Source organism: Pteropus vampyrus, unplaced genomic scaffold, assembly GCF_000151845.1.
Source record: "Pteropus vampyrus isolate Shadow unplaced genomic scaffold, Pvam_2.0 Scaffold11, whole genome shotgun sequence".
NCBI classification, from domain to species: domain Eukaryota; kingdom Metazoa; phylum Chordata; class Mammalia; order Chiroptera; family Pteropodidae; genus Pteropus; species Pteropus vampyrus.
The window spans coordinates 18,411,477-18,437,596 of record NW_011888792.1 but is presented as its reverse complement, the minus strand read 5'-3'; the positions used below and the strand labels follow the sequence as shown (position 1 = coordinate 18,437,596).

At 31.8% G+C, this 26,120-nt stretch overlaps 1 protein-coding gene across 15 annotated transcripts in view; it reads right to left on the bottom strand.

The window, feature by feature from the left end:
- Positions 1-1,243: 1,243 nt before the first annotated feature.
- The window catches only part of PPIP5K2 (diphosphoinositol pentakisphosphate kinase 2), a 58,335-nt gene continuing 33,458 nt past the window's right edge, over positions 1,244-26,120 (bottom strand). For 3 of the 15 annotated variants that reach the window (XM_023523667.1, XM_023523699.1, XM_023523665.1), the window contains 11 exons: positions 25,722-25,836; positions 20,935-21,042; positions 20,730-20,846; positions 18,033-18,197; positions 15,760-15,933; positions 14,385-14,457; positions 12,735-12,854; positions 11,794-11,856; positions 8,245-8,385; positions 4,853-4,978; positions 1,244-2,995 (listed from right to left, as the gene is read on the bottom strand). In XM_023523667.1, coding sequence (XP_023379435.1) covers positions 2,883-2,995; positions 4,853-4,978; positions 8,245-8,385; positions 11,794-11,856; positions 12,735-12,854; positions 14,385-14,457; positions 15,760-15,933; positions 18,033-18,197; positions 20,730-20,846; positions 20,935-21,042; positions 25,722-25,836 — 1,315 coding nt within the window. In that variant the 3' untranslated portion in view covers positions 1,244-2,882. Of the gene's footprint in view, positions 2,996-4,852; positions 4,979-8,244; positions 8,386-10,898; positions 10,985-11,793; positions 11,857-12,734; positions 12,855-14,384; positions 14,458-15,759; positions 15,934-18,032; positions 18,198-20,729; positions 20,847-20,934; positions 21,043-25,721; positions 25,837-26,120 lie in introns of those variants that run through there. The other 12 variants (XM_011378685.2, XM_023523668.1, XM_023523669.1 and 9 more) reach the window with 12 other exon arrangements.

Here is a 26,120-nt window from a genome sequence, read left to right as displayed (position 1 = left end):
CCATAGGCAATAATGCTTTTATTTGTGAAAGCTCCAGGTACAGGGAAAGAGAATTAGAGAGGGGCTAGAGAACTGCTGGGCCACAGAAGCAAACCTGGCTCAGAATAACAAGGGCAGTCTACATTGTCCCGATAATAAGGCAAGGATAAAATGATGTAAAATCAATGAATGCTGTATTAAGCAAACTTTGATAAGCACACAAGGAAAGAGCAAGAGCTTTTACCAAAGTAGGAACACAAGACAAAAAAAATAAAATCTTTGTTCAAACTGGCATGGAACAAGGTAATAGTGGACATGTACATCCGTCAGAAGAATCTGGAGGGAAATCTAGATGACTCTGAGCAAAAGAGACTTTGCCCTTTTCTGAAGAGTTTTAATTAGATATTTATCGAAGAACTATATATTTAACTTTTATAATTGCCATCTATTCATCTTTTGTCCTATATATGTACTAAGAACACTGTCACATGTTCTCTGTCCCTTTATTGTCTTTTTTGGGCTTCCATTTCCTGCTCAAAGGAAACAACATAAGGAGGATGTTAAGTACACTTTTCTCCCTAACCTCAGACTGGTATAAAACCCCAAAACATTTGCTAGTAGTCGAGAATGGACTATGAGAACTCATTAGAACCAGAGCAGCAGAATCTGCTGGTGCTAGACTTTGAGGGCAAATTTAGGTCTGAGTTCAGGTGTAGGGTTTTTAAGGGTGAAAAGACTGAATAATGCACTGTGAAGACTCACATCCCAGGAGAGCGGAACAGTTCCCCAAGCTGGGCTTTCTAATCTCTTACTGATTGGAGTATTAGGCTGTAAGAAGAAATATCTTCTAGTATTTGAAACAAATGAACAAAAAACACACTTTCCAAGTGTAGAATGTAAGAAACAGATGCTTCCATCAAATTTCTTGTTCTGATATAGAAGACTTTTTGTTGTTTTGAAAAATGATTCTAAGATTTTTACAAACAAGACTACTCAGTATGCAAAGCAATATTACTGAGTTTAGTAATTACAGTTAATTCAGAGTTCTTATTTATAACAATGGAAAAAGTGAGTTGTACTGAACTTTCTAAATAATTTCTAGAAAATTAATTAATATATTGTGATGTGTATAGCCAATACAATGTTGTATTTAATATAGAAGATAAACATTGCTTAATATTAAAAGTTTTCCTCACTCTTTCTACTTTGAAAGTGAAAAGGAAAGAGATAAAGAATGGAAATAAATAATAACTTGCCATTTAAGTCATTCTGATTCTGGAAATATTTTAATTCAGTTTCACTTAAAAAATAAAAGTAGTTTCCTTACTCCCACTATGAGCACATTAACCACATTTTCACATACAGAAAGCTTAGGTACATTCAACTGTTTACAAGTCGTGTCTCCACATAATACATTTACATTCATGTGAAGTATATGAACTTACATAATTGTATATATTTGTGACTTTCACATCTGGTACCTTTTAAAACTAACATGTAATATGTTTATTTTCTAAAAGTCAGTTCATATATGATTTAAGGTTAGGAGAGTCTCTTCTGAAGAACTTTAATGGTTGTATTCATATGAGAATTCATTAATTTTTAAACTTAAGGTTCCAATGGAAGCTTTAGCAATTTAAGTTATCTGACTGGCAACGCATGGAATTCTTATCAGGTTGTACTGTATGGATTACAGTTTAAGTCATTTCAAGTGGTATATAATTAATTATTTGTAAAGAGAAAAAAGCACCAAGGTTAACATTTTTTCACATCATAGATGAAATCACGATACAATGATCTCAATTTCCCTTCAAAATCTAATCATTTGAAAAAAGTGTTTATTTCAAATGCTGACTCTTTAAGCTTTCTTAGTGAGATCAACTGATACACCAGAGATAAGGATGGAAATGATAAAAACAGGTGCTATATACATAGTATCAGCTATACATAGTATCAACTAATGACAGAATTCAGATATTCTTCTCACATTGATGATTTCTATTTTTGAACTGAGTTCCTTAGATCTAAAAAGAACCATGAAAATAAGTGTTACACTTATAAGCTTGTCAACTTTATCTCTGAAAAAGAAACTCAAAGAATGCCTTTCTTGCCAATATATAAAGCAAAATTTTCCTGATAAATAAAAGCACCTCACGGTAAGGAAATATATAAAGAAAATATTTTCTACAAATTAATATACAAATATATATGCATAATGGTATAGTTATCCCAGCTGTATATGCAATATTTTAAATAACACGCAATAAAAAATTCAAAGCACAAACTGAAAAAATAACCCATATGGTAAAACTCCAGTTATTAAATATTGCAGCATATATGTAATTATAACAATTGGGGGGAAAGTTCCTAATCTAAATGGTCAATGAAACTTCTTTGGAAATATGCTTTTTAAAAATCCCTTCCCAGTATGAAATCCTGATCATCAAATTTCAACCCAAGCTACAGATTTTCACAGCCAAGAAAATCAAAGTATGCACAGAGGCTACCTCATAGATTCTTCACTCAACAGCATTACTGATGTGACATTGGTACAGGCCAGCTGGGCTTTTATGTTCCTTTTCTTTATCACAGGCACATGGTAAACATCAATAAGAACAATAGATCTTTATCGACATACTTTTTACTACTTATAAAACGCTAATAAACATTGTTTTAAACGTTTCCAGATCATTGCAAAAGTTCCTTACCTGAATATATATAAGAATGCTCTAGATTTAACGTATTTTTAAATGAATACAGAGATGTAGAAGGAGAAATATAAACTACTTACTACTTGCTTTGACAGTTTTTAGTCAAGGCTTATTACGTGTTTTTTTTTTTTTTTTTTGTCCTAATGAACACATGATTTTATGAGTATAAGGAGTTCCAGCTCCTGTTAAGATTCATTTCTTCTTCCCAGTGTTTTTTTTGTGTTCATGCATTTCTGTTTTGCTAGATATAGCCTTTTTCCGAGATGAGGTATTAGGAACAACTGCACTAGAAGGTCCGCTGGTAACTATAAAAAAAGAGAAAAACTATTGCTTAGATTTTCACAAGTAATCCAAGTTCAAATAATATGGCTGAATGACAAAATAATTCACTTTATGGTATAACTGTGATGTAAATGAAACACTGTAAACATTTTAATGAAGTATTTTTAACCTTTTACTTTTTAGAATTCAACACCAATACAGAAAGGTAATGTCAATGAGCTACGCTCACAAAGCAAATTTCTTTTTTTATTCAACATTCTTCATGGGAAATTTATTTCATCATTTTAACTACCATTTATTGTGCTAACAACCTGCAGATTTATACTTCTGGCCCAGGCCTTTTCCCTTACCTCAAGATCTGTATATCCTATATATCCTACTAGAAATCTCTATATAGCTATCTGACAGAAAACATAAACTTAACATGTTTAAAACTAAACTCATCATTTTCCCCATAAATATCTTTCTCTTATATCTCCTACCTTATCACTATCTAAAAAGCTAAAAGGTTAAAAAACTAGAAGTATTCTTGATTTAGGACTCATCCTTCTATATCCAAACCAATATCAAGTCCTAATGTATTATCAAAAAATTAGATTCTAAGCCAAGTCATACTTCTGGTATAGGTGGGTAAGCTCCTGTCAGACCCATCCTCCCACACATAACAAGTATTAACTCTGGATAAAGGATGAAACAACTATCTGAAGACACTGAAGAGAGAGCAAATGCAGACATATACTGGGAAAGAATCAACACTAAGAACAACGTGCGATGAGTGTGTGTCCCCTCCCACCACTTTTTATTTATTTTTATTATTTTTTAAAGCTTTTGGCCTAAGTACAGGGTCCAGTCTGCACCATGTAGAATGGCTAAAACTTAGTTTTATTAGCACGCAGAACCAGACGACAACTACTAGGACAACTATAGCTGCTGAAATCTGGTGGGAAATTCCAGAGAGAGCCACCAATCTTTCTTTAAACTCTGGTCGAATTTAAGGCATGAGCAGAGTAAGCTCCAAAAAGTCCAGTTAAGGCTAAAGATGTGAAGAGACAGTTGAGCTGCCAGCCACTTCAAGGGACACAGTTTTGCAATCTGAGTTCAGCCAAGGTTAACTCTTTGCTTTTAAAAAAAAACCCAAACAACCCAATACTCTTTGGAAGAACATAAGAGAAATAACAGTCCAAAGTTTCTACAACATATCATTCATAATGTCTAGGATACAATCCAAAATTACTCAATACATGAAAAAACAGGAAAACATCTTTCTTCTTGGAAATGGGTAAATTGATAGAGACTAACCCTGAGATTAGCCAGATTAACTGACAAGAATTTTAAAGCAACTATTTCACTATGTTCAAGAACAAAGGAAAATATACTTACAATGAATAAAAATATAGTTAATCTCCGAAGGAAAAAATGTCTATAACTAAAGAATAAATAAGGATCTGAAATAAAAAATTCACTGGATGGGGTTAACAGCAGAATGGAAGTGACAGGTAAAAGTTAACATCAACCAGGGTTATTATCAAAAAAGGAAAAAAAAAGAAACCTTCATATAAAATGACTACAATGATACCAAGGCTAAACAGAAAAGCAAAGGAAGACAGTCTATAAATTAGTTCAGAGAAAGATATGAGTATGAAATATATATATATATATATAGATATATATATATTTTTTTTAACAGATGTGAGGAGACAACAGAGGAAAAAATACAAATATATCAATAGGCTACAGTAACAGATTTTTAACCCTTAGGATCAAATAACTTCCTAGCATGTAATGATCCTACTTAAAAATAGATTTCATACTTAAAAAGCAAGCTGTTATTATCCTTTTTATTACTGTACAGAATCCACAAATTCATACACACTCCTAACCTGGTTTGCTGCTTGCTTTAGTACTCTTTAAGGTAGCTGGTGGTGTGGGGAGTATCTTTGCAGGTGTGTATGTATTTAAAGATACTTTTCTTCTCATTACTGGACTGGCACGTGAAGCTGTAGAGGCTGAAAAAGCAAACAAACATGGTAATTCAACAATTTCTTGCCAATTCTATCTTTACATTTTAGAAAATTTCTTATGACATATTTAGTGGCCCTATGAATATACATAATAACAGGAAAACAGACAAGGCAAGCTTTGCAGAGTAAATTCGGCAAAATCATGTCTTCTATGAAAATTTCTCTCATGCTCTTAGCCAAATCGATGTTCTGTTTATATTGTAAACAATTAGCATGCAATAGTATTCACTAAAGAAATGCCAACAATAGCAGACTTAATTTTATCCTGCCCTGATAGAAACTCAGATCTTCAGGGATGGGAAAGAGATGATGGTATAGTTTTAATTGCCTGGTAACAGAAGATAAAGGGTCCTAAACTGTTTTTCTCTCAAAAATATCAAGTAGAGGTACAGGGATAGTTCATCTGTAAACACAATGGTCTACTAAAGCATCATATTTAAGAATAAACTAATCACAAGTAATTTAATTAATTAGATTGTCTTCCAATATTACCCAGCCACAATTTATCTTCATGCAAGAGAATTTTAAAGATTTTTTTTCTCTTTCTGATGAAGGTGGAGAGATTGAGAGGTGTGAAAGGAAAAGTAGAGATAATCTTAAGTATGGAGTCCTCTGGGAAAGAACAGGCCAGAGTTGGAGAGCATGAGCTTCTGAGTTCCTAAACAAAGGTGGATGAAGTGATAACAATAAAAAGATTTGCCTATTTTTGCAATTTTTGAGGAGGACCTGATAACAATTAACAGCGTGTCTCTGAAAAATCATTATGTAGACCAATTATGGCAAACGTGCTTTAGGTAGTTGACACACTGAATAAATATAAATTTCATTGGCAGAAGTTCAAAGTAGTCACTAATGAAATAATATACAAGTGACAAAAAAGTTTCTAAAACATCATATAAAGCACCACATCATTACTTAGCTCTTTTCTGCTTGCATTTTTTTTTTATCCTATTCTGTTAACTTCCAGCTCTAATTTATCCAATTAGTATTCCTACACCTTTCCCCCCCAAATCTAACATTCTCAGTGCCCTATTATAAGCTGTTAGTTACCGTAAACAAACTTTTGGAATGACAGAGGATTAACAACGTCTTCTCTTTTGTTGTAACACCACAAAATCAATATAGTTCTATATTATGATGCTACTTTCTTGACAAGTTAGGGAACTGAGTATAAATAATGTAAATATATTGTGATTATTAAATATTAATTCTTTGGTTACATTATAAAATACAGAATTCAGATATATCTATCATAATTAGCATCCTATTTTCTTTAATATTCAAAAAGAAGTAAAAAAACACATTTTAGAAGATCTGTATTTTAATCTTGCTTGACTACTAAACTAGTTAATTTCTTCAGCAGTGTCTTTCCAAGTTTTTCCTTTTAAACAGTAAACTTTTCTCAAATGAAATTTTAAATAAAATAGATCAAAATAAATAATCTGGTTGAAGCAGCCATGAAAGACATAAAGCCTATTCAGCACCAGCACCCTTCTCTTCCTCTGGACACTCCCAAAGCTCTTGAACTGCACTAACGGTATTTACTTTCTCATCTAGTTCCTTTAGTAAGTAATGGCATGACATTTTAAGAGAGCCAGAAGGATTGGGTACAACTTGTATCCATGATACAGAGAAGAGCTAATTAGAACTGGAAAAGTAATTTAATATTCTTCATTTTATTAATATACCTCAATAACACACTCTGATGAATTAAATTCACTAACCACAGAAATGAAGCCATCATAAAATAGCACTACAGATAAACCTTCAAAGATTACTTTTGCACATATTCTACCAAAATTATCTACACTAAGTTCTTATTTACTTATTAGAATCTTTCTTTAATCTGTATATTAAAATTACAAATCCTTGCCCTGGAGAAGCAGTAAAACAAATATAAAGAGAGGTAAAAGGGTAAATAAGAATTTATTCAAGTTTTCTACTTCATTCTGAAGAGTGGTATTGTCCATTTTTTTTACCTAAAGAGCATAAAAGGAGATGAACATCCTTTATTTTCCTGACTTTGACTTTATGGCTTGAAGTTATTTTATTTGGAGTGTTATCAATGATCAGAATCAGACACATTCCATATGCAAATTATGAAATATTTTAGAAAATTGACACCAAGATACCTATTACAATTAATGATGGAAAGCTGACCTCTACTACCAGAAGTAGAAGAAAAGGGAAAGGCCCCTACACTGCAGAAATGCAGGAGGCACCACTTGGATAGAATACAATGTCTTCTATCAAATAATACAATGAAATCTGTCAAATAATACAATGAGGTGGCCCAGGAAAGTAAAGAGAATAACAGCAAGACATAAAAGTGGCTTTCACTCCAAACCTCCAGTTTTACTACAGATACTCTGTAGCTTTTCTAAGATTTGACTAGGACTAGCAAAGATTCTTAACTCTAAGCAGAACACTCTCTTCCCAAACTAATGCTTCCTAAACTGGAAATTCCAATATGCTAAAGGGTCTCATAGAGCTGAAAGTGACAATAGCCAGCTGACTTCTCATACCTAAAAAGTTAGCCCTGAACATTCCCCAACATGATGTCCCTCAGAATAGTGCTTCATGATGTTTAAATCTATTACCAAAAAAGGGGTTTCTCAAAAAATAAGTTCTGGAAAACCTGGGTACACAGCTTTTCTTACAGAAGAACCTTAGCTGTTTATACGTTAATGTAACTACACATCTTTAAAGGAATGTAGAATATAATATAGTTTCCAAAACTTACTTAGCCATAAACCCCCTTTTCTCACACACACAAATTAATCTCTTTATAATATTTTCTGAAGAACACATTTTGAAAAACTCTTGTCTTAATTTTCTATTTTAAGAGCTCTTCATGAATCAATGTGACTACTTACCAAAAGTGAGGTGATGGCCATATGTGCATGTGTGGGTTAATGTAGACTGATATTTTGTAATTTTTAAAACATTTATTATAAAATGACATACAATAGGAATCTGAAAAAAGACCGTGACTCCACGACTTTATATTGTGCTGTTGACTTCAACTGCTGAATCTTAGATTTTTTTTTCCTTTTTGTAATAAAAAGATTTTTGGGAGATGTCAAGAAAAGTGGTACATTGCATATTAAACCAAAGAATTCCAAATAATGTTCCTTTACACCCCTTTCCTAAAATTCTATTTGATACTTGAGTTTGTGTTTTTATAATTCTTTTAATATTCAGATAATATCTACTTCCCCCAAATCAAATAATAATAATAATTTTCCTACAAATTTCAGGGGTCTTCTGTGGAACTTCACTTGATGGAGAAGCAATGGAAGCAAGAAATTCATCCACCTGCTTTAAAGACAGGGCATTGTGAAGAGTTTCTAGAGGACAAATAGATGGCACCATAGAATACAATTCAAACCCTGGAAAACAAAAACAAAAATAAAAGTTGGATATTGAAAAATCATTAATTAAAAAGGAAGAAGACCATTTCTTAGAACTGGATATAGTTTAGGTATTTTCCATCTATCACATGCAAACACACAAGATCTCTGAAGTCATGATACCAGATGCTATGCAGTATGGGGTTGGAACAAGATGTGACAAAGAATTCATTTTAAATGTAATCACATGGTACAAGCATGCACACAGTTTCATTCTATATTTTCGTAAAAATAAAAAAATAATACTTAGAGAAGAGAACCTAGAGGAAAAAATACAATTTTTCAGTTTTTTACTTTTAAAATTCAGGTCTATTTGATAGGTGAATAAGCTGATGCCATGATGTATCCCTGATGCCAGGATGCTAAAGGAAACTTCTTATTGAAAAATAATTATGTAATTACTTGTGAAGAGTGATTTTATGTACTTTTCTGGTTTTACCAAGGCCAACAATACTCTCTAGTGTGACCCTAAAAGAACATTCATTCATTAATGCCAAAATTAAAATTCCCAAACATATTCACCTACCTTTATTGAATTAACACAATAACTCTATTGTTGGAAATTGCTAGCTACGTAAAATTAGGCCGAGTAAAAAGCAATACAAAATACATACATGTTTGCATTCAACAGTGGCACAGAAACACAAAAATTTCATGAAAAGAAAAAAACATGCAGATATGTATTAATACCATCAGCGAAACAAAAGCACTTAAATAGTTTTTTTAAAAAAACAAATATAAGTTATTTACTTTTTATAAAAATGGCTTGTTTATTTAAATTTTCTTCAAATGAATGGCTTTTAAAATTGCTTTAATATACAACTAAAATAAGTCTTTCTGCATCTGCTCTTTCAAAAATCGGAATTTATTTTCCTCCAAAAATATTTTTAATACTTCAAGTTTCATAACAAGTCTAATATTATTAATTAAAAAGTAAAAATTAAATTCAGGTAGACTGCAAAACTGCTTCAATAGGCATGTGCTCATTTTAAAATTGACATATTATTTAATTTTGAGAGGAAATAGTGACCCAAGAACTGCTAAATTCTTAGCTGTAATAGAAAAACTTTGGTTAAAAGAGAATCTAATCTTCCTAAGAAAATAACCAAAGGATTTACAAAACTGATATTTACAAAATTGTCAAGTGCAAACCAAAGCATGACAGAACACTACATATACTTAAAAAAAAACAAAACAATCCCCAAAACAACTATAATACTATAATAGCAGCTAAAGCACCTAAGTTAAGCACTAAAGAAATTAGGCTTATACAAGTATTACATTTTTTTAAAGTACAAGATCCATGCAAATAAGCGCAAACCCTTTCTTTGCAATATACTAAAATTAATAACGTGTTTTGTTTTATCCTTTCCTCAGAATGTTTTTAAGTCTTTGTAACAACTATTTTCTTGCATTTGTGTGCTAGACTATAAGACGCAAAAGACGATGTAATTGAGTTCCTTGGGACTGCATTTTTTTCCATTTATCTTCAGTAAATACTTCCTTTAATGCACAATGAAAGGGTTAGCGCAGCAATTTAAAAAGCCACCCTGCTGTCATGTTTAGAAGCTATAAAAACATACCACTGGAGCCTAGAAATTCCACAGAGGAAACGGACCAGCACCTATAGAGGTGTAGGTGTTCTGCACAGAGGCCCAGAAAATAAGGTAAAGCACTGTCAGAAGATACTTGTTTCACCATGTTCCTTGAACTAAAGATGAAGGGAGGGGTAAGTCCATGATATGTGTTAAGATGGAAATAACATAAAAGTTAGGGAAAATAAAAAGTGAAAGAGTCAAATGACAATTCATAGGACAGATAAGATTACACAGTATAAAAAAAATAAAATAAGACCCAAAAGAAATATTTCATGAGTTGAAAGGAATGCATTTTATAAGCATTAAGTTTCATAATGTTTAGAAAATGCACATTTCTTAAAAGCTTAAACCAAAGAAATGTAAAATTATTCCATTTCGGTTAAATTTAAGGTTTTTTTTTTTTTTAAAGCTTCAGTAAACATAGATTTCTCCTATATAAAACTTGCAATATGGCTATAAACACAAAAGCATTCTTCATGAAAACTACAGTCAGTGTTAAACCTGCAATGTCTCTTCTTAGAAATTTGTGACTTCTGTTTTCCTTGTGACTTCGGTTCTTATGTATGCAGGTTCTAGAAGCTGCAGCTATACTAAATAAGGACATTTTCCTCCAAAAAGTAGCATTTAAACAGCTACAATGGATGGAAAGCCCGATAAGCTTTAAGGCTAAATTTTCACTTGTTGAGGATGAGATCTTACTCCATCTTCAAGAAGTATTAGTGTATTGTTATTTAGGTGTGCTGTTAAAGGATCCTAAAGGGAGAGAATGACTAAAAACTTAGTTTCGCAGAAGTTTTTGAAAAACCTGACTTAAGTTTTTGAAAGACTTATTTGCAGTTAAAAAGAAAAAAGTTCCAGAAATAAAAATACCTTTATTTTGGATAACAGCAAAAACCTGTATGTTTTCTTTTAAATTCTTTGATCTTGAATTATCTCAAAATGATCAGTAAATACTCCTTCTTGCCCCACAAGAACAAGCTCTGTGTAAGAAAGCCATAATTGTGCAACAATTTAGTTAACATATAATGGCCATAAGACACTTTTCTGTTCAGCCTCAAAAACTGAATTTAATTGAATTGGCTTTCTAGATTTTTAGCTGAGTCTTATTTCCATAAGAAGTTCTCTAAATTATAACAAAAAACAGTGATACCGAAGGGAACTGGTTGCTGGATAACAGCAAATTTATTACTATATGAAGATAATGTGAATGCTGCATGAAATTTTCAGAGTTCTCCAGACCAAGTCAGGTTTTGCTTTAGACAAGAAGCAAAAGAGAGATGATACTACACAGTAAAATCTGTATCCCCTGGTTCCCAAGAACTTGTCAAAGACACATCTCACTTGGGTATTTGACAAGTATGGCTCTCCATTTTTGTTAAATAGCTCAATAAAACAACAATGTGGTCAGGAAAAAATTAGGAACAAAAAACATTAAAATTATTAAGAATTAAGAAGAAAATAAATACTATTAATTGTATTTTTAAAATTTGTGTACACTGATCACTTGAGAAATTAGAAGAAATTTTCAGGTGCTAATTTAGTATTAAAACTCATCATCAATGTGCTCATTTAAAATTTTGATGAGTACTGTTAAATTATTGTGTAAATTACAGCTGAAAAAGGGATCTACACAGTATCAATACTTTGGGTGAAATAAGCTGGAATTGTATGCCAATTGAAATTAAGGATGGATAAACGAATGATACTGTATACTTCAAATTTTGAAATAAAAGAAAAATAAAAAAGGATGAAGCAGGGGAGTATCTGTTAAAATAAAAACAAAACGTACCATTGGTTGGGTGTCGAGCAAATGAGATAGAAAACCTTTTAACAGCAGAACCGCGTGTGGCGTCTGAGAAAGAGAAAAACAGGTACCTGAAATTCATAACAGCTACCAAAAAGACACTTAAAAAAGGGGAAAAAAACAAATATATAAGGAGGTTAGTAGTAGGTGACATGCAGAAGGGACAATGAGAAAGAGTAACAAGCCAAATACTGGTTAAAAGAAGTAAAATGGCTTGATGATAGAGGCAAAGTATTTAATGAAATATACAAAAGAAAGAAAAGCAAGATGAGCTGGCAATTCTGATAAATCTGTGTTTTACTGACTAAAGTAAATTTGTGGATACATGAGAAAAAGTTTTAAATAAAGCTAATCCTGAAAAGGCTAATAAACACTCCTATTAACAAAAGGGATAAGCTTCCACAAGCCTCAAAAAACATTCTGAATTTTAAACCTTAAGGTATATTAACATTAGTGAGAGAATCTTCTCAATTAGAGATCCCCAAATATTGTCATCCTATGTTTATTTTTATAAAAATATGGCCAATATGATATTTTTGTCTATTTATAAACATTCTATTTTATTTAGATCAGTATCAGTAAGTAAACTAAAGGTTAACAATGAACAAAGTTTAAAAGAGCAAAGATTTATTTTTTATAATATGGCTTATCAACTATCTAAAAGAAGAATACACATGATACAGTTTTAAGTTTCACATTTCAACAAACTACTCATTGAACAAGTATTGTAAGTCTAACTACAATTAACTGATGAAACATGGATCCAAGCTGTGGATAACAGAGTATTGATAGTCATTTAGGGAAATGGTGCTAGGATTCCACTTGATTCAGTCAGTGGACTGAGGCTTGCCTTTGAGAAATACTGTATGCTCATGGGTGTGTGCATGGGTGTAGGTTTGAATCTGTGTATGCATGTGTGCACATACCATCTATGCAGCCAGAAGAGGTCAGCTTTTTACGATGAGTACGAGCATAATCCTGTAGGTTAGGTGCGCTTGAAGAACCCCCGAGTACCGAGGTGCTAAACAGGCCCGCACAGTGAGACCCTGATGGGAGTTAGAGAAAATACATACAACAACGGGTGCTCTTCCATTCATAATGGGAATTCATGCAGCATGCAATAACATGGCTCTTACACATATTTGGCAGTGCCTTGAACAAGCTCACAAGTCACTTATAATGTCAACTTTAATACAATCAACTACTACTATTTATCATATGTACAAATGAGAGCATTTAACACTGGACAAAATGTTGTCTTTGAGGAAAATAATATACCAACATGATAATTAAATATACATATTAAAAGTATTAAAAACACTACAATCAAAATTAATTTAGGATAAGGGATTATGTCAATCAATTTGTATGAGCAGGCCATATGAAAAACCTCTCCTATCAGAAATAAGTCATATTAAATCAATACTTTTGAATGTATGACTGCAAATAATCTTTTCTGATGCCCCTGAATTAAGTTATCAATATTTGTTTGAAAAAAAGCAAATCAAAGCTTATCTGTGAGAAGACCAGCTGAAAACAATTCCTTTTAGGTCATCCAAGCCTAAATCAGTTTAAATTCTAATATTTAAAGGGCTTAAAATCTTATAAGATCCCAATGAAACACATTATTAGCAAATAAAACACAGCCAGTATAAATTGATGCTTAATTTGTAGCAAAAGTCTTTACACTCAAGCAAAACTTTTACCACTGGGTAAGAATTAAATAATTTTCTAATACATTATGATACATAAAAGAAGGATTATATATATAATTTCTGGCAAGAAACTATTGTGGAAATATTAAAAGCTATAAACATTAGCTATATATAATTAACTAAAAAAAAGATCTTCAGGTAGGTAGGCATCAACAGACAGATCACATACTTAGTATAGAGATCACAGTACATAGTTGAAACTTAATTTAGTTATGCTTTTATTAAACCTATTTACACAACTGTTTACAAAAAATAATATGCTATAATCTCATACAGCTTATCAACAATGAGCTTAAAACCAAATAAGTTTAGAAAGGTCTTTTTCAATGTTGCTTTGCTACAGTGTTAGCCAAGAACCAATTATATTCTATAGGTCAATGAGTAACACTGCCAGTGTGCATTAGTTTTGCTTTGGTTTTCCTTAAGAGATGTTCAAAAGAAAAATTAATATATCCGGATTGGGTCTGAAACACTTCCCACTTAAAATTTTTTAATCAGAAAAGTAGAAAGTTCTTATTGATATGAAATAGCACATTTTCATCTTTATTAACAGGGAAAAATGAACTTTCCTCAATTGAAACATGTTGAGATTTTAACTTATAGATTACAAGATTAAAAACTAGCACTGACAATTGGACTAAGTAATTTATGTTATGGGTGTTCAAAAGGGTTACAAAACAAAATTAAAGGCTATTTCTTGTTCATTCTATTGTATATTTTGAGTTGTACAACTCAACATTTCTGAATTAGTATATGTTAAACAAAAATTAAAGCATAGCATTTGGTCATGCTTTCACCACTGAAGGGTTTTACGTGTGTGAGTTTAAGAAGGTTTGGAATATAATTTTTTAGACCACATACCTACAGTAGGGTTCTGCTTCTGCTCCACAAGAGTTCTTGGTGTTCGCAGGTAATTAGTATTTTCAGATACAACCTACACATGGAAAGCAGTATAAATGAGGTAAAACAGTAAAATAAATTTAGAAGTCCATACTTCATTTGTAGCCTGTTCCAGACAGACAAAGGTTAATAAGCTGTATGATAAATATTAGTAGAAATACATAAAACATGAAAGATCATGCAAGATCCCCTTCTGAAGGGAGTCCATTTCATATGAGGTCCTTGCAATGAATTGGTACGAAGCAGGCACTCAGAATGAAATACCATGTATGAAGCAAGACAGATGAAAAGAAACAATAGATTGATATAATTTCATTTTCTCTTAAAGAAGCCAAATGCCCACTCTTAAACAGCTCCTGTATTTGAAGGGGGAAAAAACAATCACAAACAAAAGAAAAGACAGACAGAGACTGTTGAGGTCACCATACAATTACTTATCCATGCACGGGCTTTATCAGAGTAACCTTTAAAAATTCACAGCCTTAATGGATACCATAATCCCTTTTCCCATAATCAAAAGCATTATATTTCCAAAAGGAAATTGCTGAAATTCTTGGAAAAGTCATGTGTAACAGCAGACCTTTCATTGTAAAAACAAACAAACAAAAAAACCCAAAACAAACAAACAAAAACAAATCCCCCCAAATCCATAGTATTTTAAGTTTCCAAATGTCATCACAGAAAGTCTTTTCGAAGTCATTTTATTTGACTCATATTGTTGATGGGCACATAGACATTGCCCCCTCTTATCTTAAAAAGAGCATGAAAGTATACAACTGAAAAAAAAAACAACATACATTGTATGTATCCCTTAAATTATATACTTCCAGATAATGGAATAAGAGAGAGAAAATGAACAGTATTAGATGTATCCTGCTAATTAACACAGGGCCATTTAAATTTTGATATTTAAAAAAAAGTACACATTCTTAGCAAATTCCAAATGGAATCTAATTTTTCAATTATGGGGGAAAAAGTTACTTTCTTACCATCAAATCGTGTAATTTTGTTTCTCAATGTTTTAAAGGACAACTAAGTCAAAGGAAGATTTCTTTCCTTTTTAAAGAATTTTACAAACAAATTAAAAAGTACCAGGAGAGTAAAATTTATTAATTTTAAACTCTCCCAGTAAAAATGATAAACATATGCAAATGTAAGTGGTTTCCTTCCTTCAAATATTATCAGATATCACAAGCATTTTTAAATGAACTCAAAATTTAAAAACAGAAGGATTTACTCTGATGTAAAATATAAGGGATTAGATGTCCTCAAAGACAGCTGTTTGTTGCTCTGAATGCGGGGAGGAAAAATGTTTAATGAAGTAAAGTTTAAAAACCTGTTGCCATGAGCCAAAAATACTGGATGTGAAAGCCAATGATTTGGGGGAGACAGGGGAAGAAGTGATTTGTTCCCCTGATCTGCGTCTTCGACGCCCAGTACCCACACCACTGGTATAATGCAGCCAGGTACCAGTACCCTCTGGGCTAGACACACTCAGGGGGCTCTCTTCCTGGAAGTGAGAAAGGGGGGGGGGCAAAAAAAAAAAAAAAAAAGCAGAGCATGCAAAGTTAGATACAACAGAGCCAATGATCAGAAAGAAAAAAAAATACAGTTTGTTCTCATTCGTTTATCAATTTTTTAAAAAAACTATTAAACAGTAATTTGGGAGCCAAATATTTCAATATTTGTGAAACTGATAAGAATGACATAAGCCTAATTGTATGATAACCATTATGAGAATTATTTTATTATCTTAAATATACAAGGTATATTTCTACTGCTTAATAGTTGTCTCCTTAAAACTGGAGAGATTTTAACAATTTTGTATCTTAGCAATTTTATTTTAGCAATTTGAAAGTATTCTGCTTAATTTTAGATATTCAAGAAATTTTGTGCTATATTGGGTAAAGTGTTCAACTCAAAGCAGAAAAGAACCATGCAAAGGGTTAAAGAGATTTCAATGTATATAATGTAGAAAAGAAAATCTGTCTGCCAGATACTAAAAAAAGAATTAACTGTAAGATGGATTCAAATTGCACTTGTTTACACTTTCAAGCTATCTATTTATTTACACTCTCCAAAGATTATTTACAGAGTTCAGTAGGCAAAACATGCAGCAAACATTCTCAATTTACATGTTTGCATGTTCAGCTTTCAGACAGTGAGGACAGAGTAAACTCTACTTGCACAAAATGAAGAGAATAGCCTTTTTCTCTGCATGTCTTTTGGAAGTACAAACTTCTGATATCCATGGAGATGGTAGACGCTGGAAAGAGTCTTCAAGGTTTTACTTGAATAATTTACCTTATGGAAGTAAAAGTTTAGCATGGCATAGAAATAATCTCTTAAGGGTAACTATTTAAGTATTTGTGAGAAAAAAAGGTGTATAAATGTGCTCTGTGTTTTAAGAGTTAACGAAGGACAGTGATTTTGCTGAAGATTATACAAATAAGATGAGTTGCAAAATGATGGCTCTATCAGTGTTATAGGCTTTTTGGAATGCAGATTTAATGGTGAAATTCTGAACAATCTGATGAATTGCAGATTGCTTTGTTCAACAACATCAAAATCACTGCCCTCACACAAATGGTAGGTTAGGTTATTTTCTGAAATTAAAGATACCTAAACATAACCTCAGATTTCATATTTTTTAATTAAGCTATAATAGAACAACCCAAATTCTACAATTGTTAATCATCCTCTTTTATGATTAACTTAAAATATCACATTTGCAGGAACTCTAACTAGTATACATGATAAAATTACAATGATCTATTTTATTGATGGATGTTTTTTTCCATACATAATTGTCAAATTGAGACACATATATATTTGAAATTTAAGAATCATAAAGCACTTATGTTTATATAATTTGGGGCTGTAGAAGTGAGCATAATTCTTTTTTGTTGTTGTTTATATTCTTACCAACTATGAGATGTTACACACTTAAGGCCTGGTATATTTAATCAGCAATGAAAAATATTTTCTAACTTAGAAGTTGATGGTTCTGTCTTAAATTCTTGCTTTCTACTTTTATACTTTATACTTTATATTCATTTTTATACTTTATACTCAAGCATTTAGAAAACATTTATAAGCACTGATTTCAATCAGACTTGGTGAATTATCCTACAGAGTCTATAGATAACCCAAAATAAAGGTTTTAAAGTATAAAAACATATACAGATGTTAAAGATTACTTAACAAGCTTCATTGCAACTGTTCAACTTTCTTTTTAAATGTTACCTTAGTAGCTATTTAAAGGTCGTTCTACTCCTAAGCACAAGAATTAGCTTTAGTTATTTAACTGTAGATCTTGATACAAATGTAAATTTTTCAACCATATCCTTAAATTTTCAAATTCTTACACTGATTTTTGTAATCAGGCTAACAATTTAGAATTTCCTATCTTAATCTACAGTGTCATTGGAATCAGTTGTTGCTGAAGTATCTCAGGCAATTCCTCTTTACTTTTAACCAAAACTTATTCCTGATCCCTTATTAAAAAATTATCTTTTCCTCCATAATTAAAGCTGTATTTTCTTTTCTGTTTTATTAAAATACAGTTAGTATACTCTACAGAAAACATGCTCTGATACATGCACTTACTTCGTTTGTAGCCATCTTCCTAGATCTTGGGAGTGGAGACTTCCTGTGTATATGAATTGGCTCTGATACCATAGATTTGAACAACAGCACACCTCGATCAATCTCATCTTTTTTAGAAGTATGTGGTTCGTCATCATCAATTTTAAAAGATCGCCTGCCTTCATTCTGTGGGCAAAGATTACAACATATAAAATTCAGATAAAACAATCATCTCTTGCAATGAACAAAATGAACCACCAATTGAGAATAGTCAATTGAAATACATATACGAGTTTGTTTATTCAAGTGAATTAATATTAATTAAATTCTTACAACAGCCTAGAATTATTCTGGATATCATGAGACAGATGAAAGAGTCTCTGACTTCAAGAAATACACACACACACACACACACACTCTATGGAGAAATTGAACAATAAAATGACAATAAAAAGCAATATAAAACCAATTGCCTAATAAAATTCCATCAAATGCCTGAATGAATAATAATACAGTAAAAAAGAGTAGAGATCAGTTTTGTTACACAGAAATGTCATCAACCTCAGCATCCGAATTTACAAATTTTGAAAATTTAAATTTTATTCTAAATATTTCCAACAAATATGATGATTACATACATAAATAACAATCATTTAATGATTCATTAAATATTTACTGAGTGAATAACTCGTCCCAAGACACAGATGACTAAGATAAATTCCCAGATTGCAAGAATCTCATAGTATAGTATAGGAGACAGAAAACTTAAAAAATTTATACCAAATATCCATCTATAATAGAATGAGTAACTTGGGGCATAGTCATACAGTTAAATACATATTTTAAAGCAATAAGAATGGACTAACAAAAACTAAATACAATTACATCAGTGAATCTCACAAACATTAGACAAATGAAGCCAAGCAGAAATACATAAAAACCCTCATCAAACTAAGTGGTATAGAAAATAAGGAGGAACTTCTTTAATTATATAAGGGATATCTAAAAATCTGAAACAATCAACATGGTTAATAATAAATAACTGAAAGACAAGAGTACCTCCATCTATTCAACATTTTATTGGACATTTGTCATCATTCAGAGATGTAATCATGTGGAAAGTCCAAATGACTCCATAGATAAATAGAATGAATCAAACAGCGTGCAGTAAGGTTACTAGTTATAAAATCTTTATACAAAAATGAGTTAAAATTTAATATGAAAATAACAACAGAAAATGAAATTTACATAAACTATTTATGATAGTATAAAAAATACAAAGAGCTTAGAAATTAGTCTGACAAAGAAGGTACAACACATAAAAAATTAATTTTATCAAACAGTTATAAAGAATAGCTAAGTAAATTCAGGGGTATACCAAGTCTTTGAACTAGAAAATCTAATAAGATAAAAGTGTTATTTCTCTCAAAATTGATCTGCAGAGTTTATGCAAATCTCAACCAAAATCACAAAAAGTTCTCTCTGAAATATTGCTCTTCACTTTAGTTTAATGATGAACATGAATGCTTAGTATCAACACTTCTATTCAATACCACAGAGGTCCTAGCCAGTAGCACTCACCAAAAAGCATATCCAAATGGCTAATAAATGTATGAAAAGGTGCTAATCCTTACTAGTCATAAGTGTAATGTAAATCTAAACTACAAGAAGATATCACTACATGTCCGTCAAAATAACTACATTAAAAACACCGATCATACTAAGTGCTGATGAGGATACTGCAGTGTCTTTAGAAAACAATCGGAAAAACTATTTGACTGTGTCTTCTACAGTTGAATATATGCATACCCCATGACCCAGCAATTTAGATGTATGTACAAAAGAAATGTGTACATACGTTCACCAAAAGACCTGTAAAAGAATGTTCATTAAAACATTCACTTTATAAGGTGAACTGGAAACGAATTATATGATATCGAAATGGAATGGATTAACACATTCCACTATATTTATTTAATGGAATCCTACGTGGCAACAACAATGAGGAATAGAATGGATGAATCTCACAAACATAATGAAAAAAAAAAAAAGCTAAACCCACTCTCCACCCCTAAAAAGCATATATTTTGTGATTTTATTTATATATAGTTCAAAATTAGGCAAAATTAATCTATGATAGATCGTATCTTTGAGAAGACAGGGAGGTTGTGATAGGGAGCGGGCACAACTATTCTATTCTATTCCACTATTCTATTTATGACCTGCCTGGTTGTTTTATTCATTAAAATGAGGTATTCATTTTATAATACATCATCATTAAGGTATACACTTATGATTTACGCCCTTTTATCAATATGTATTATAATTTAATAAACAAGTTATAAACTGAGTATATATTTAACTTCGTAAGGTTATTGTAAAGGTTAAAATGCAATTAATCCATGCCAAGTGCTTATTAGCATAGTGTTTAGCATGGATTAACCCTCAAGTAAAACAACCACCAAAACCGAAACTATAACAATAGTTTTTTTTAATCCATGCTAAATATCAGTCTTAAAAGTCCAAAATAATCTAAAGATAAAAATCTAATATGCCTACAAGTGCTGTCCACCTAAATTATACTTAAAAAAATGTAAACCATCTTGCTACTTAATAGCTGAGATAAGAATTATAGTACATAATAGACAATTCTTAAAAGAAACCTCATGAAAAGCTAAAACTACAGTAACCAAGCACTGAGAGTTTCATCTTCATTACCTCTCTTGAAGCTGGTCTATATCCATAGCCAGATGGTAAATTTTTGTCTTCTTCACATCCTTTGGCTCCTGGACTAAAGTGTAATTCAACATGAAAGCGTTCCTCTGAAGAGAGATCCTAAAAAATATTATAGAACATTTTAAAAGTGAGAAATTTCAAGTTATTTATTTACCTCTGGGAATCCCTGCAGATCAAGAACTGTTACCTTGTTAGGATCCTCATAAAGCATGATAACGATCTGAGTCATGTAGTTGAGTTCATTGACAACATTTAAATAATCCATAGCTCGTTTCCACTGTTCATCTTTTGATTCCTAAACAAAAATATATAGAAAGCATTTTCTCATATTGCATTACTTGTAAGTCATTTTATTTTCATTATGGTAGTTTGCTTAATTCTGAGTGATACCACAAAGTGAGGTGAATACTTATATGCACAAATCTTTCAAAATAACTCCACTATATTTGTGTCTCAATAAATGATTTAAGCTTAAGTAAATTATTTTAAAGATCTCTTACCAGTAGTATTAAAAACTCTTGTGGTAACTTAAAAAAATAGCTTACAGAAAGTAAAAATAAAGAATTTCTTGAAATATGATACTCATGATTGAATTCTGAGGATAAGGGGCAATTAACTTCAAGTTCCAAAGTGCCTAGTATAATTAGTATCATGCTTCATAAATACAATTCTATAAGAGTAGTGCTATTGCTCCAACCATCATATAGTTCATGTATGTAATACATGCCTATCAGTAAGTATCCCTCATTACACTAGTGGATATTTTAAAACAATCAACAAGAGGAGGCATATGTAGATTCTATTACTGTTATCATATCTACCACTCCTCCACCTTCATTTAAAGAATCACTGGTCTTTATAAAAATATGTGGTACATATATATAATGGAATATTACTCAGCCATAAGAAAAGATGAAATACTGCCATTTGTGACAACATGGATGGACTTTGAGATAATCATGCTAAGTGAAATAGGTCAGACAGAAAAAGTTGAAAACCACATGACATCACTCATATGTGGTATAGAAATGAAAGCAACAAACAAACAGACTCACAGACAGGAACAGTGGATTAGTAGTTACCAGAGGGAAGCGGGGTAGATGGGGTAATAGAGGTCAAATATTTGGTGATGGAAGGAAATCTAACTCTGGGTGGTAAACACACAATGCAATATATATACAACATTCTGCTGAATGATATACTTGACACTTATTTAATTTTGTGAATCAATGTCACCCCAATATTTAATAAAAAAAAAATTAAGAATCACTAGTCTTTGAACATGTAATCATAGAGTATCAGAACATGTACTGCAAGATTCAAAGTAGAAAATTCTATCTGAAAAGATAAAACTACTCAGTCTATAGTCAATAGTCGACAGGGTCTACTTAGACCTTATGTACATCATAGATAACGTTCCTTTATCTATGTCATAAACATTACAAATATATAAAAGCATCCAATAATTTTTTCTATACAATAAGAGTATACAATATTTTGTACCTTAGTATAGAATGTGCCTCCTTTTAAAAAAATAAAATTTGATACACAAAAGCCCAAACTTATAAGACCATATGCTGAGTACTTATTTAAAACAAAATTCAGCATATATTTCCTTTTTAATTTAGACATTATATATTCCTGAGGAAGCATTCGCTTTTGAAGTTTTTAGAAGAATAAAGTTAAACTAACATCATGTAATTTGTGTAATTACCTGTAGTCATAGCTTCATTTCAACAAATGGCTATTTACACCTTTAATGCCAAGCCCTCAGGGCAGCTACTCTCAACCTAAGCAACACTTCAGAGCAAAAATTGCATCTGTGTGTTTGTATGTTGTCTGTGTTTGGGGAGGGGATATGTGCAAAGATGTATATGTACTTTTTTCAAAACTGATATGGAAAAACAATTTAGCATAGCATTACTAAGTTTCACTAGATGTGGATTACTATAAATGATGAGTTTAATTAAATACTAAAAATTTTCAATAGGAGAAAAGACCTATTAGACTTGGTGATACTACATTATTAATAAGTACACTTCTAATATCTAATTCAGTGTTGTAGTTATACATATTGCTAGTTTCGTTTTAATGAACAGATACAATTAAATAATATTTAGCATCATCCTCCTGAACACAATTAGCATGCAAGAATCCATAAAAATATATTTTTTTAAATTAAGGCTCATTAAATATATTCCTTGAAAGCTTGCTTATAATCTTATTTCTTTAACAAATCTTTTTTAAAAATTCTATTATGGAGAGAGAGATTTTACCCAGTCCACAGTGAAAAATCAAAACTTTTAACTGGGAAGAAACTGATTAAGTTTTTAAGTGTATTAGTTACAGGGTCTTATAAGGATAATATGAGTTGGGATAATGAATTATAGTTCAAATAACTTATTTTTTAAAAATTAGAAAACAGGACATCATTTTAGTATAAACTTTTTTACTTTAGTAAATACATGCAACTTTTTTGTATCCTGGAAGCAAAGATTTTGAAAAGAATGGAGTTGTTCTACTTTTGTTTTTAGAAATGCAGCTGAATGCAATGTCTACTCAGTAAGGTCTAGTTCTACTGCTACCACCCTAGTCCAAACTATACCATCTTTCTTTAAATCATTGTGATAGCTTCTTAACTCGTTTCCTCATATTTACTCCCATCTATCTATTGTCCACACAGCAACCAAATACACTTACTTCTCTGCTTAAAACTTTTCAATGGCTTCCCAACCCCCTTATAATCCCCAGTGCGCTGGCTCTCCAATCTCATCTCTTGCCATTTATCCATCACTCATTATGTTCCAGCCACAGGCTTTCTATTGGTCCCTATATCCTTTATGCTCTTTCCATCTTCTAAATAAGTGCAATAGGGTCAAAAGGGGACCATGTAAGAGTTATATTCCTCCTCTCCAAAAACAATTCCATCATATAAGCTCTCGCCTTGCTAATTAAGGGTCATTTTTTCACTCACTATTACTAATATTAAAACTCCACTGATCTACATATGTTGCAAGGGATGTCATTTTGCTATTTGTTCGTTAATAGGACAAGGAAGGAACCAAAACAAGAGGAAAGAACATAGGAATTGGAAAAATCTGACAGGAACAGAATCCTGAAATAGCCTTAGGGTAACTTTGATAATAACTATTTATCAAGGCCCAGTAATGATATAGATTAAGAACCTAGAGACGTATACCAAATTTTCATTGTACATTTCACAACCTTATATTTAAAAAGTACATGAAACAAAATTGAATTTTCTTTTAAGGAACACTTTTTTAGTATATGTGCATATGTGTATACACCAATATATACATAGAAAATTAAAGGAAGATACTTATATTTTGCTAGTTTAGAGATGGCTGAAAAGGTATTTTTGATATATAATACAAGTGACATTGTATTGTAGGTAACCTATGGTTTGAGTGCTGAGAAAGGGGCTATTAAAATTTATGTCTTTTTAGTACAGATCACTTCCACTGCCAATCCCTAAAATGTCATTTTCCTTATCTTTTCAACAAAAACTCCCTGGGAATCTTACCAACAGCCACTACGTCAGCTGTCATTAATATGTTGGCTTTTCAACTCTATACCTTTAAACTCAATTTCTGTCCTCACATATGAACATACTACCGGGCATGTTCACTTGACTGGCCTACTAGTCTCTCAAACTCAAATTGTCTAAAACTAAACTCATTACTTTCCTTCTAACACTTGACCTTCCCTGCAAGTGTTACTTATCTCAGTGAATGGTAGGATCATCTACCAAGTTACCCACATTGGAAATATGGGACTCTTTCTTGACTCTCCTTTTTTCACACCTTTAATACCTGTATGCACTAGTAGGGCCTCGAGGAGAGTGTTAGTAAAAGCCTAAAGGGCATTGAGGAGGTTGTTAGTGAGGGATTTATAAAAAGGTAAGAAAATGTTATTGGAAGCTATAGGATTGCTTCCTGGCCCTTTGGCTAAGATCAAGTGTGGAAGCTATAGGAAAAAGAACTCTTTCTATGTAGGTGGCATAAAGTGTAGAAAAACTGCAGCCTGCAGACAGTGGAAAATAAAGAGTTTATCTAATAAACTCAATGAACTAGCTGTGGAGATTTCCAGAAAAAATACAGAAAAAAAATGCCACCAAGATTCTTCTCACTGCCCGTGATAAACTACGAGAAAGAGAGATAAGCTACAGGGAAACTGTTAATTATAAAGGAGCCAACCTTGACTGGTTAAAAAATATAACTGTTTCTCATTCCCAGCCTCTCCAGAGACCAAACGATGCTATAATTAAAAAGCGGCTTTGTACTTTTACCTTGTTCTCTTAGGAAGCTCACTCTTCCTAACTTAGCTGCCATGTTTTGAGGAAGCAGGTAACATGAAAAGTCCAGATGTAGTATTCTGGTCAAATCCCAGCCAAAATCTTAGCTGACCGCCAGCAGCTAGCACCAGAGATGAGCCTGTCTGACTGCAACTTTATGAGACCCAAAGTGAAAGTGCCTAAGTGGTCACTGTCAACCCTTTAAACTATGATGGATAGAAATAAAATGATTTTAGTTGTTTTAAGCCAATAAGCTTTGGTATGATTCTCTACATAACAGTAGATAAGAGGCACAATGTCTGACTAAGTCTTATCAATTCTAACTTCTAAATAACTGAAATTTATCTGCAAACACTATGTCTTGTCAATTCTAATCCCTGAATCACTCAAATTCATCAGCTACTCTGTATTTCACTGCTGCCAGCCTATAACATCACTTAAAATATTTTATATTATTGTTTGCTTAAATGGGTTTTCTCCAAGGGAAGAGAACATGTCTTTATTCCCAACATCTAGCACAGTGCTTGTTATAGTAACCATTGACAAATGACAGTAAATGATGAATTATTAAAACTGGACAGTAAAAACAGGTGGTAATGACTTAATTATGAATTCAAAGAAATATATTCAAGTAGGCTGGAAAAACTTATTCTACTTACATTGCATAAGGCACCATAGCGAAGAATAGATAATAAAGAATGTACATGACTTTCACTGGTGAAATACAATCTGGTACGGACATGACGTTCAGGAGACAGAACACCCCTGGAATACCTAAAGTTAGAAGCAGACAGTGTTAAAAAATAACTACGTAGTCAAAACTTAAGTACTAAAATAATTTTGTAAAATGGAATTTAATCTTACTAAAAAAGACCATAATAAGTAGATCTAACATTCTTCCAACTACATACAATTTAGAGATTATCTTAGTAGATATTCCTTTAACGTGAAGATAACTGGAACTTACTGGGCTTCTGAGAGCGGTCAAAAAAGAGTTGATATTAGTCAAGTTCATGGTCAATAGATCATTGTAACTCCTCTATTAATAACAGAGGTCA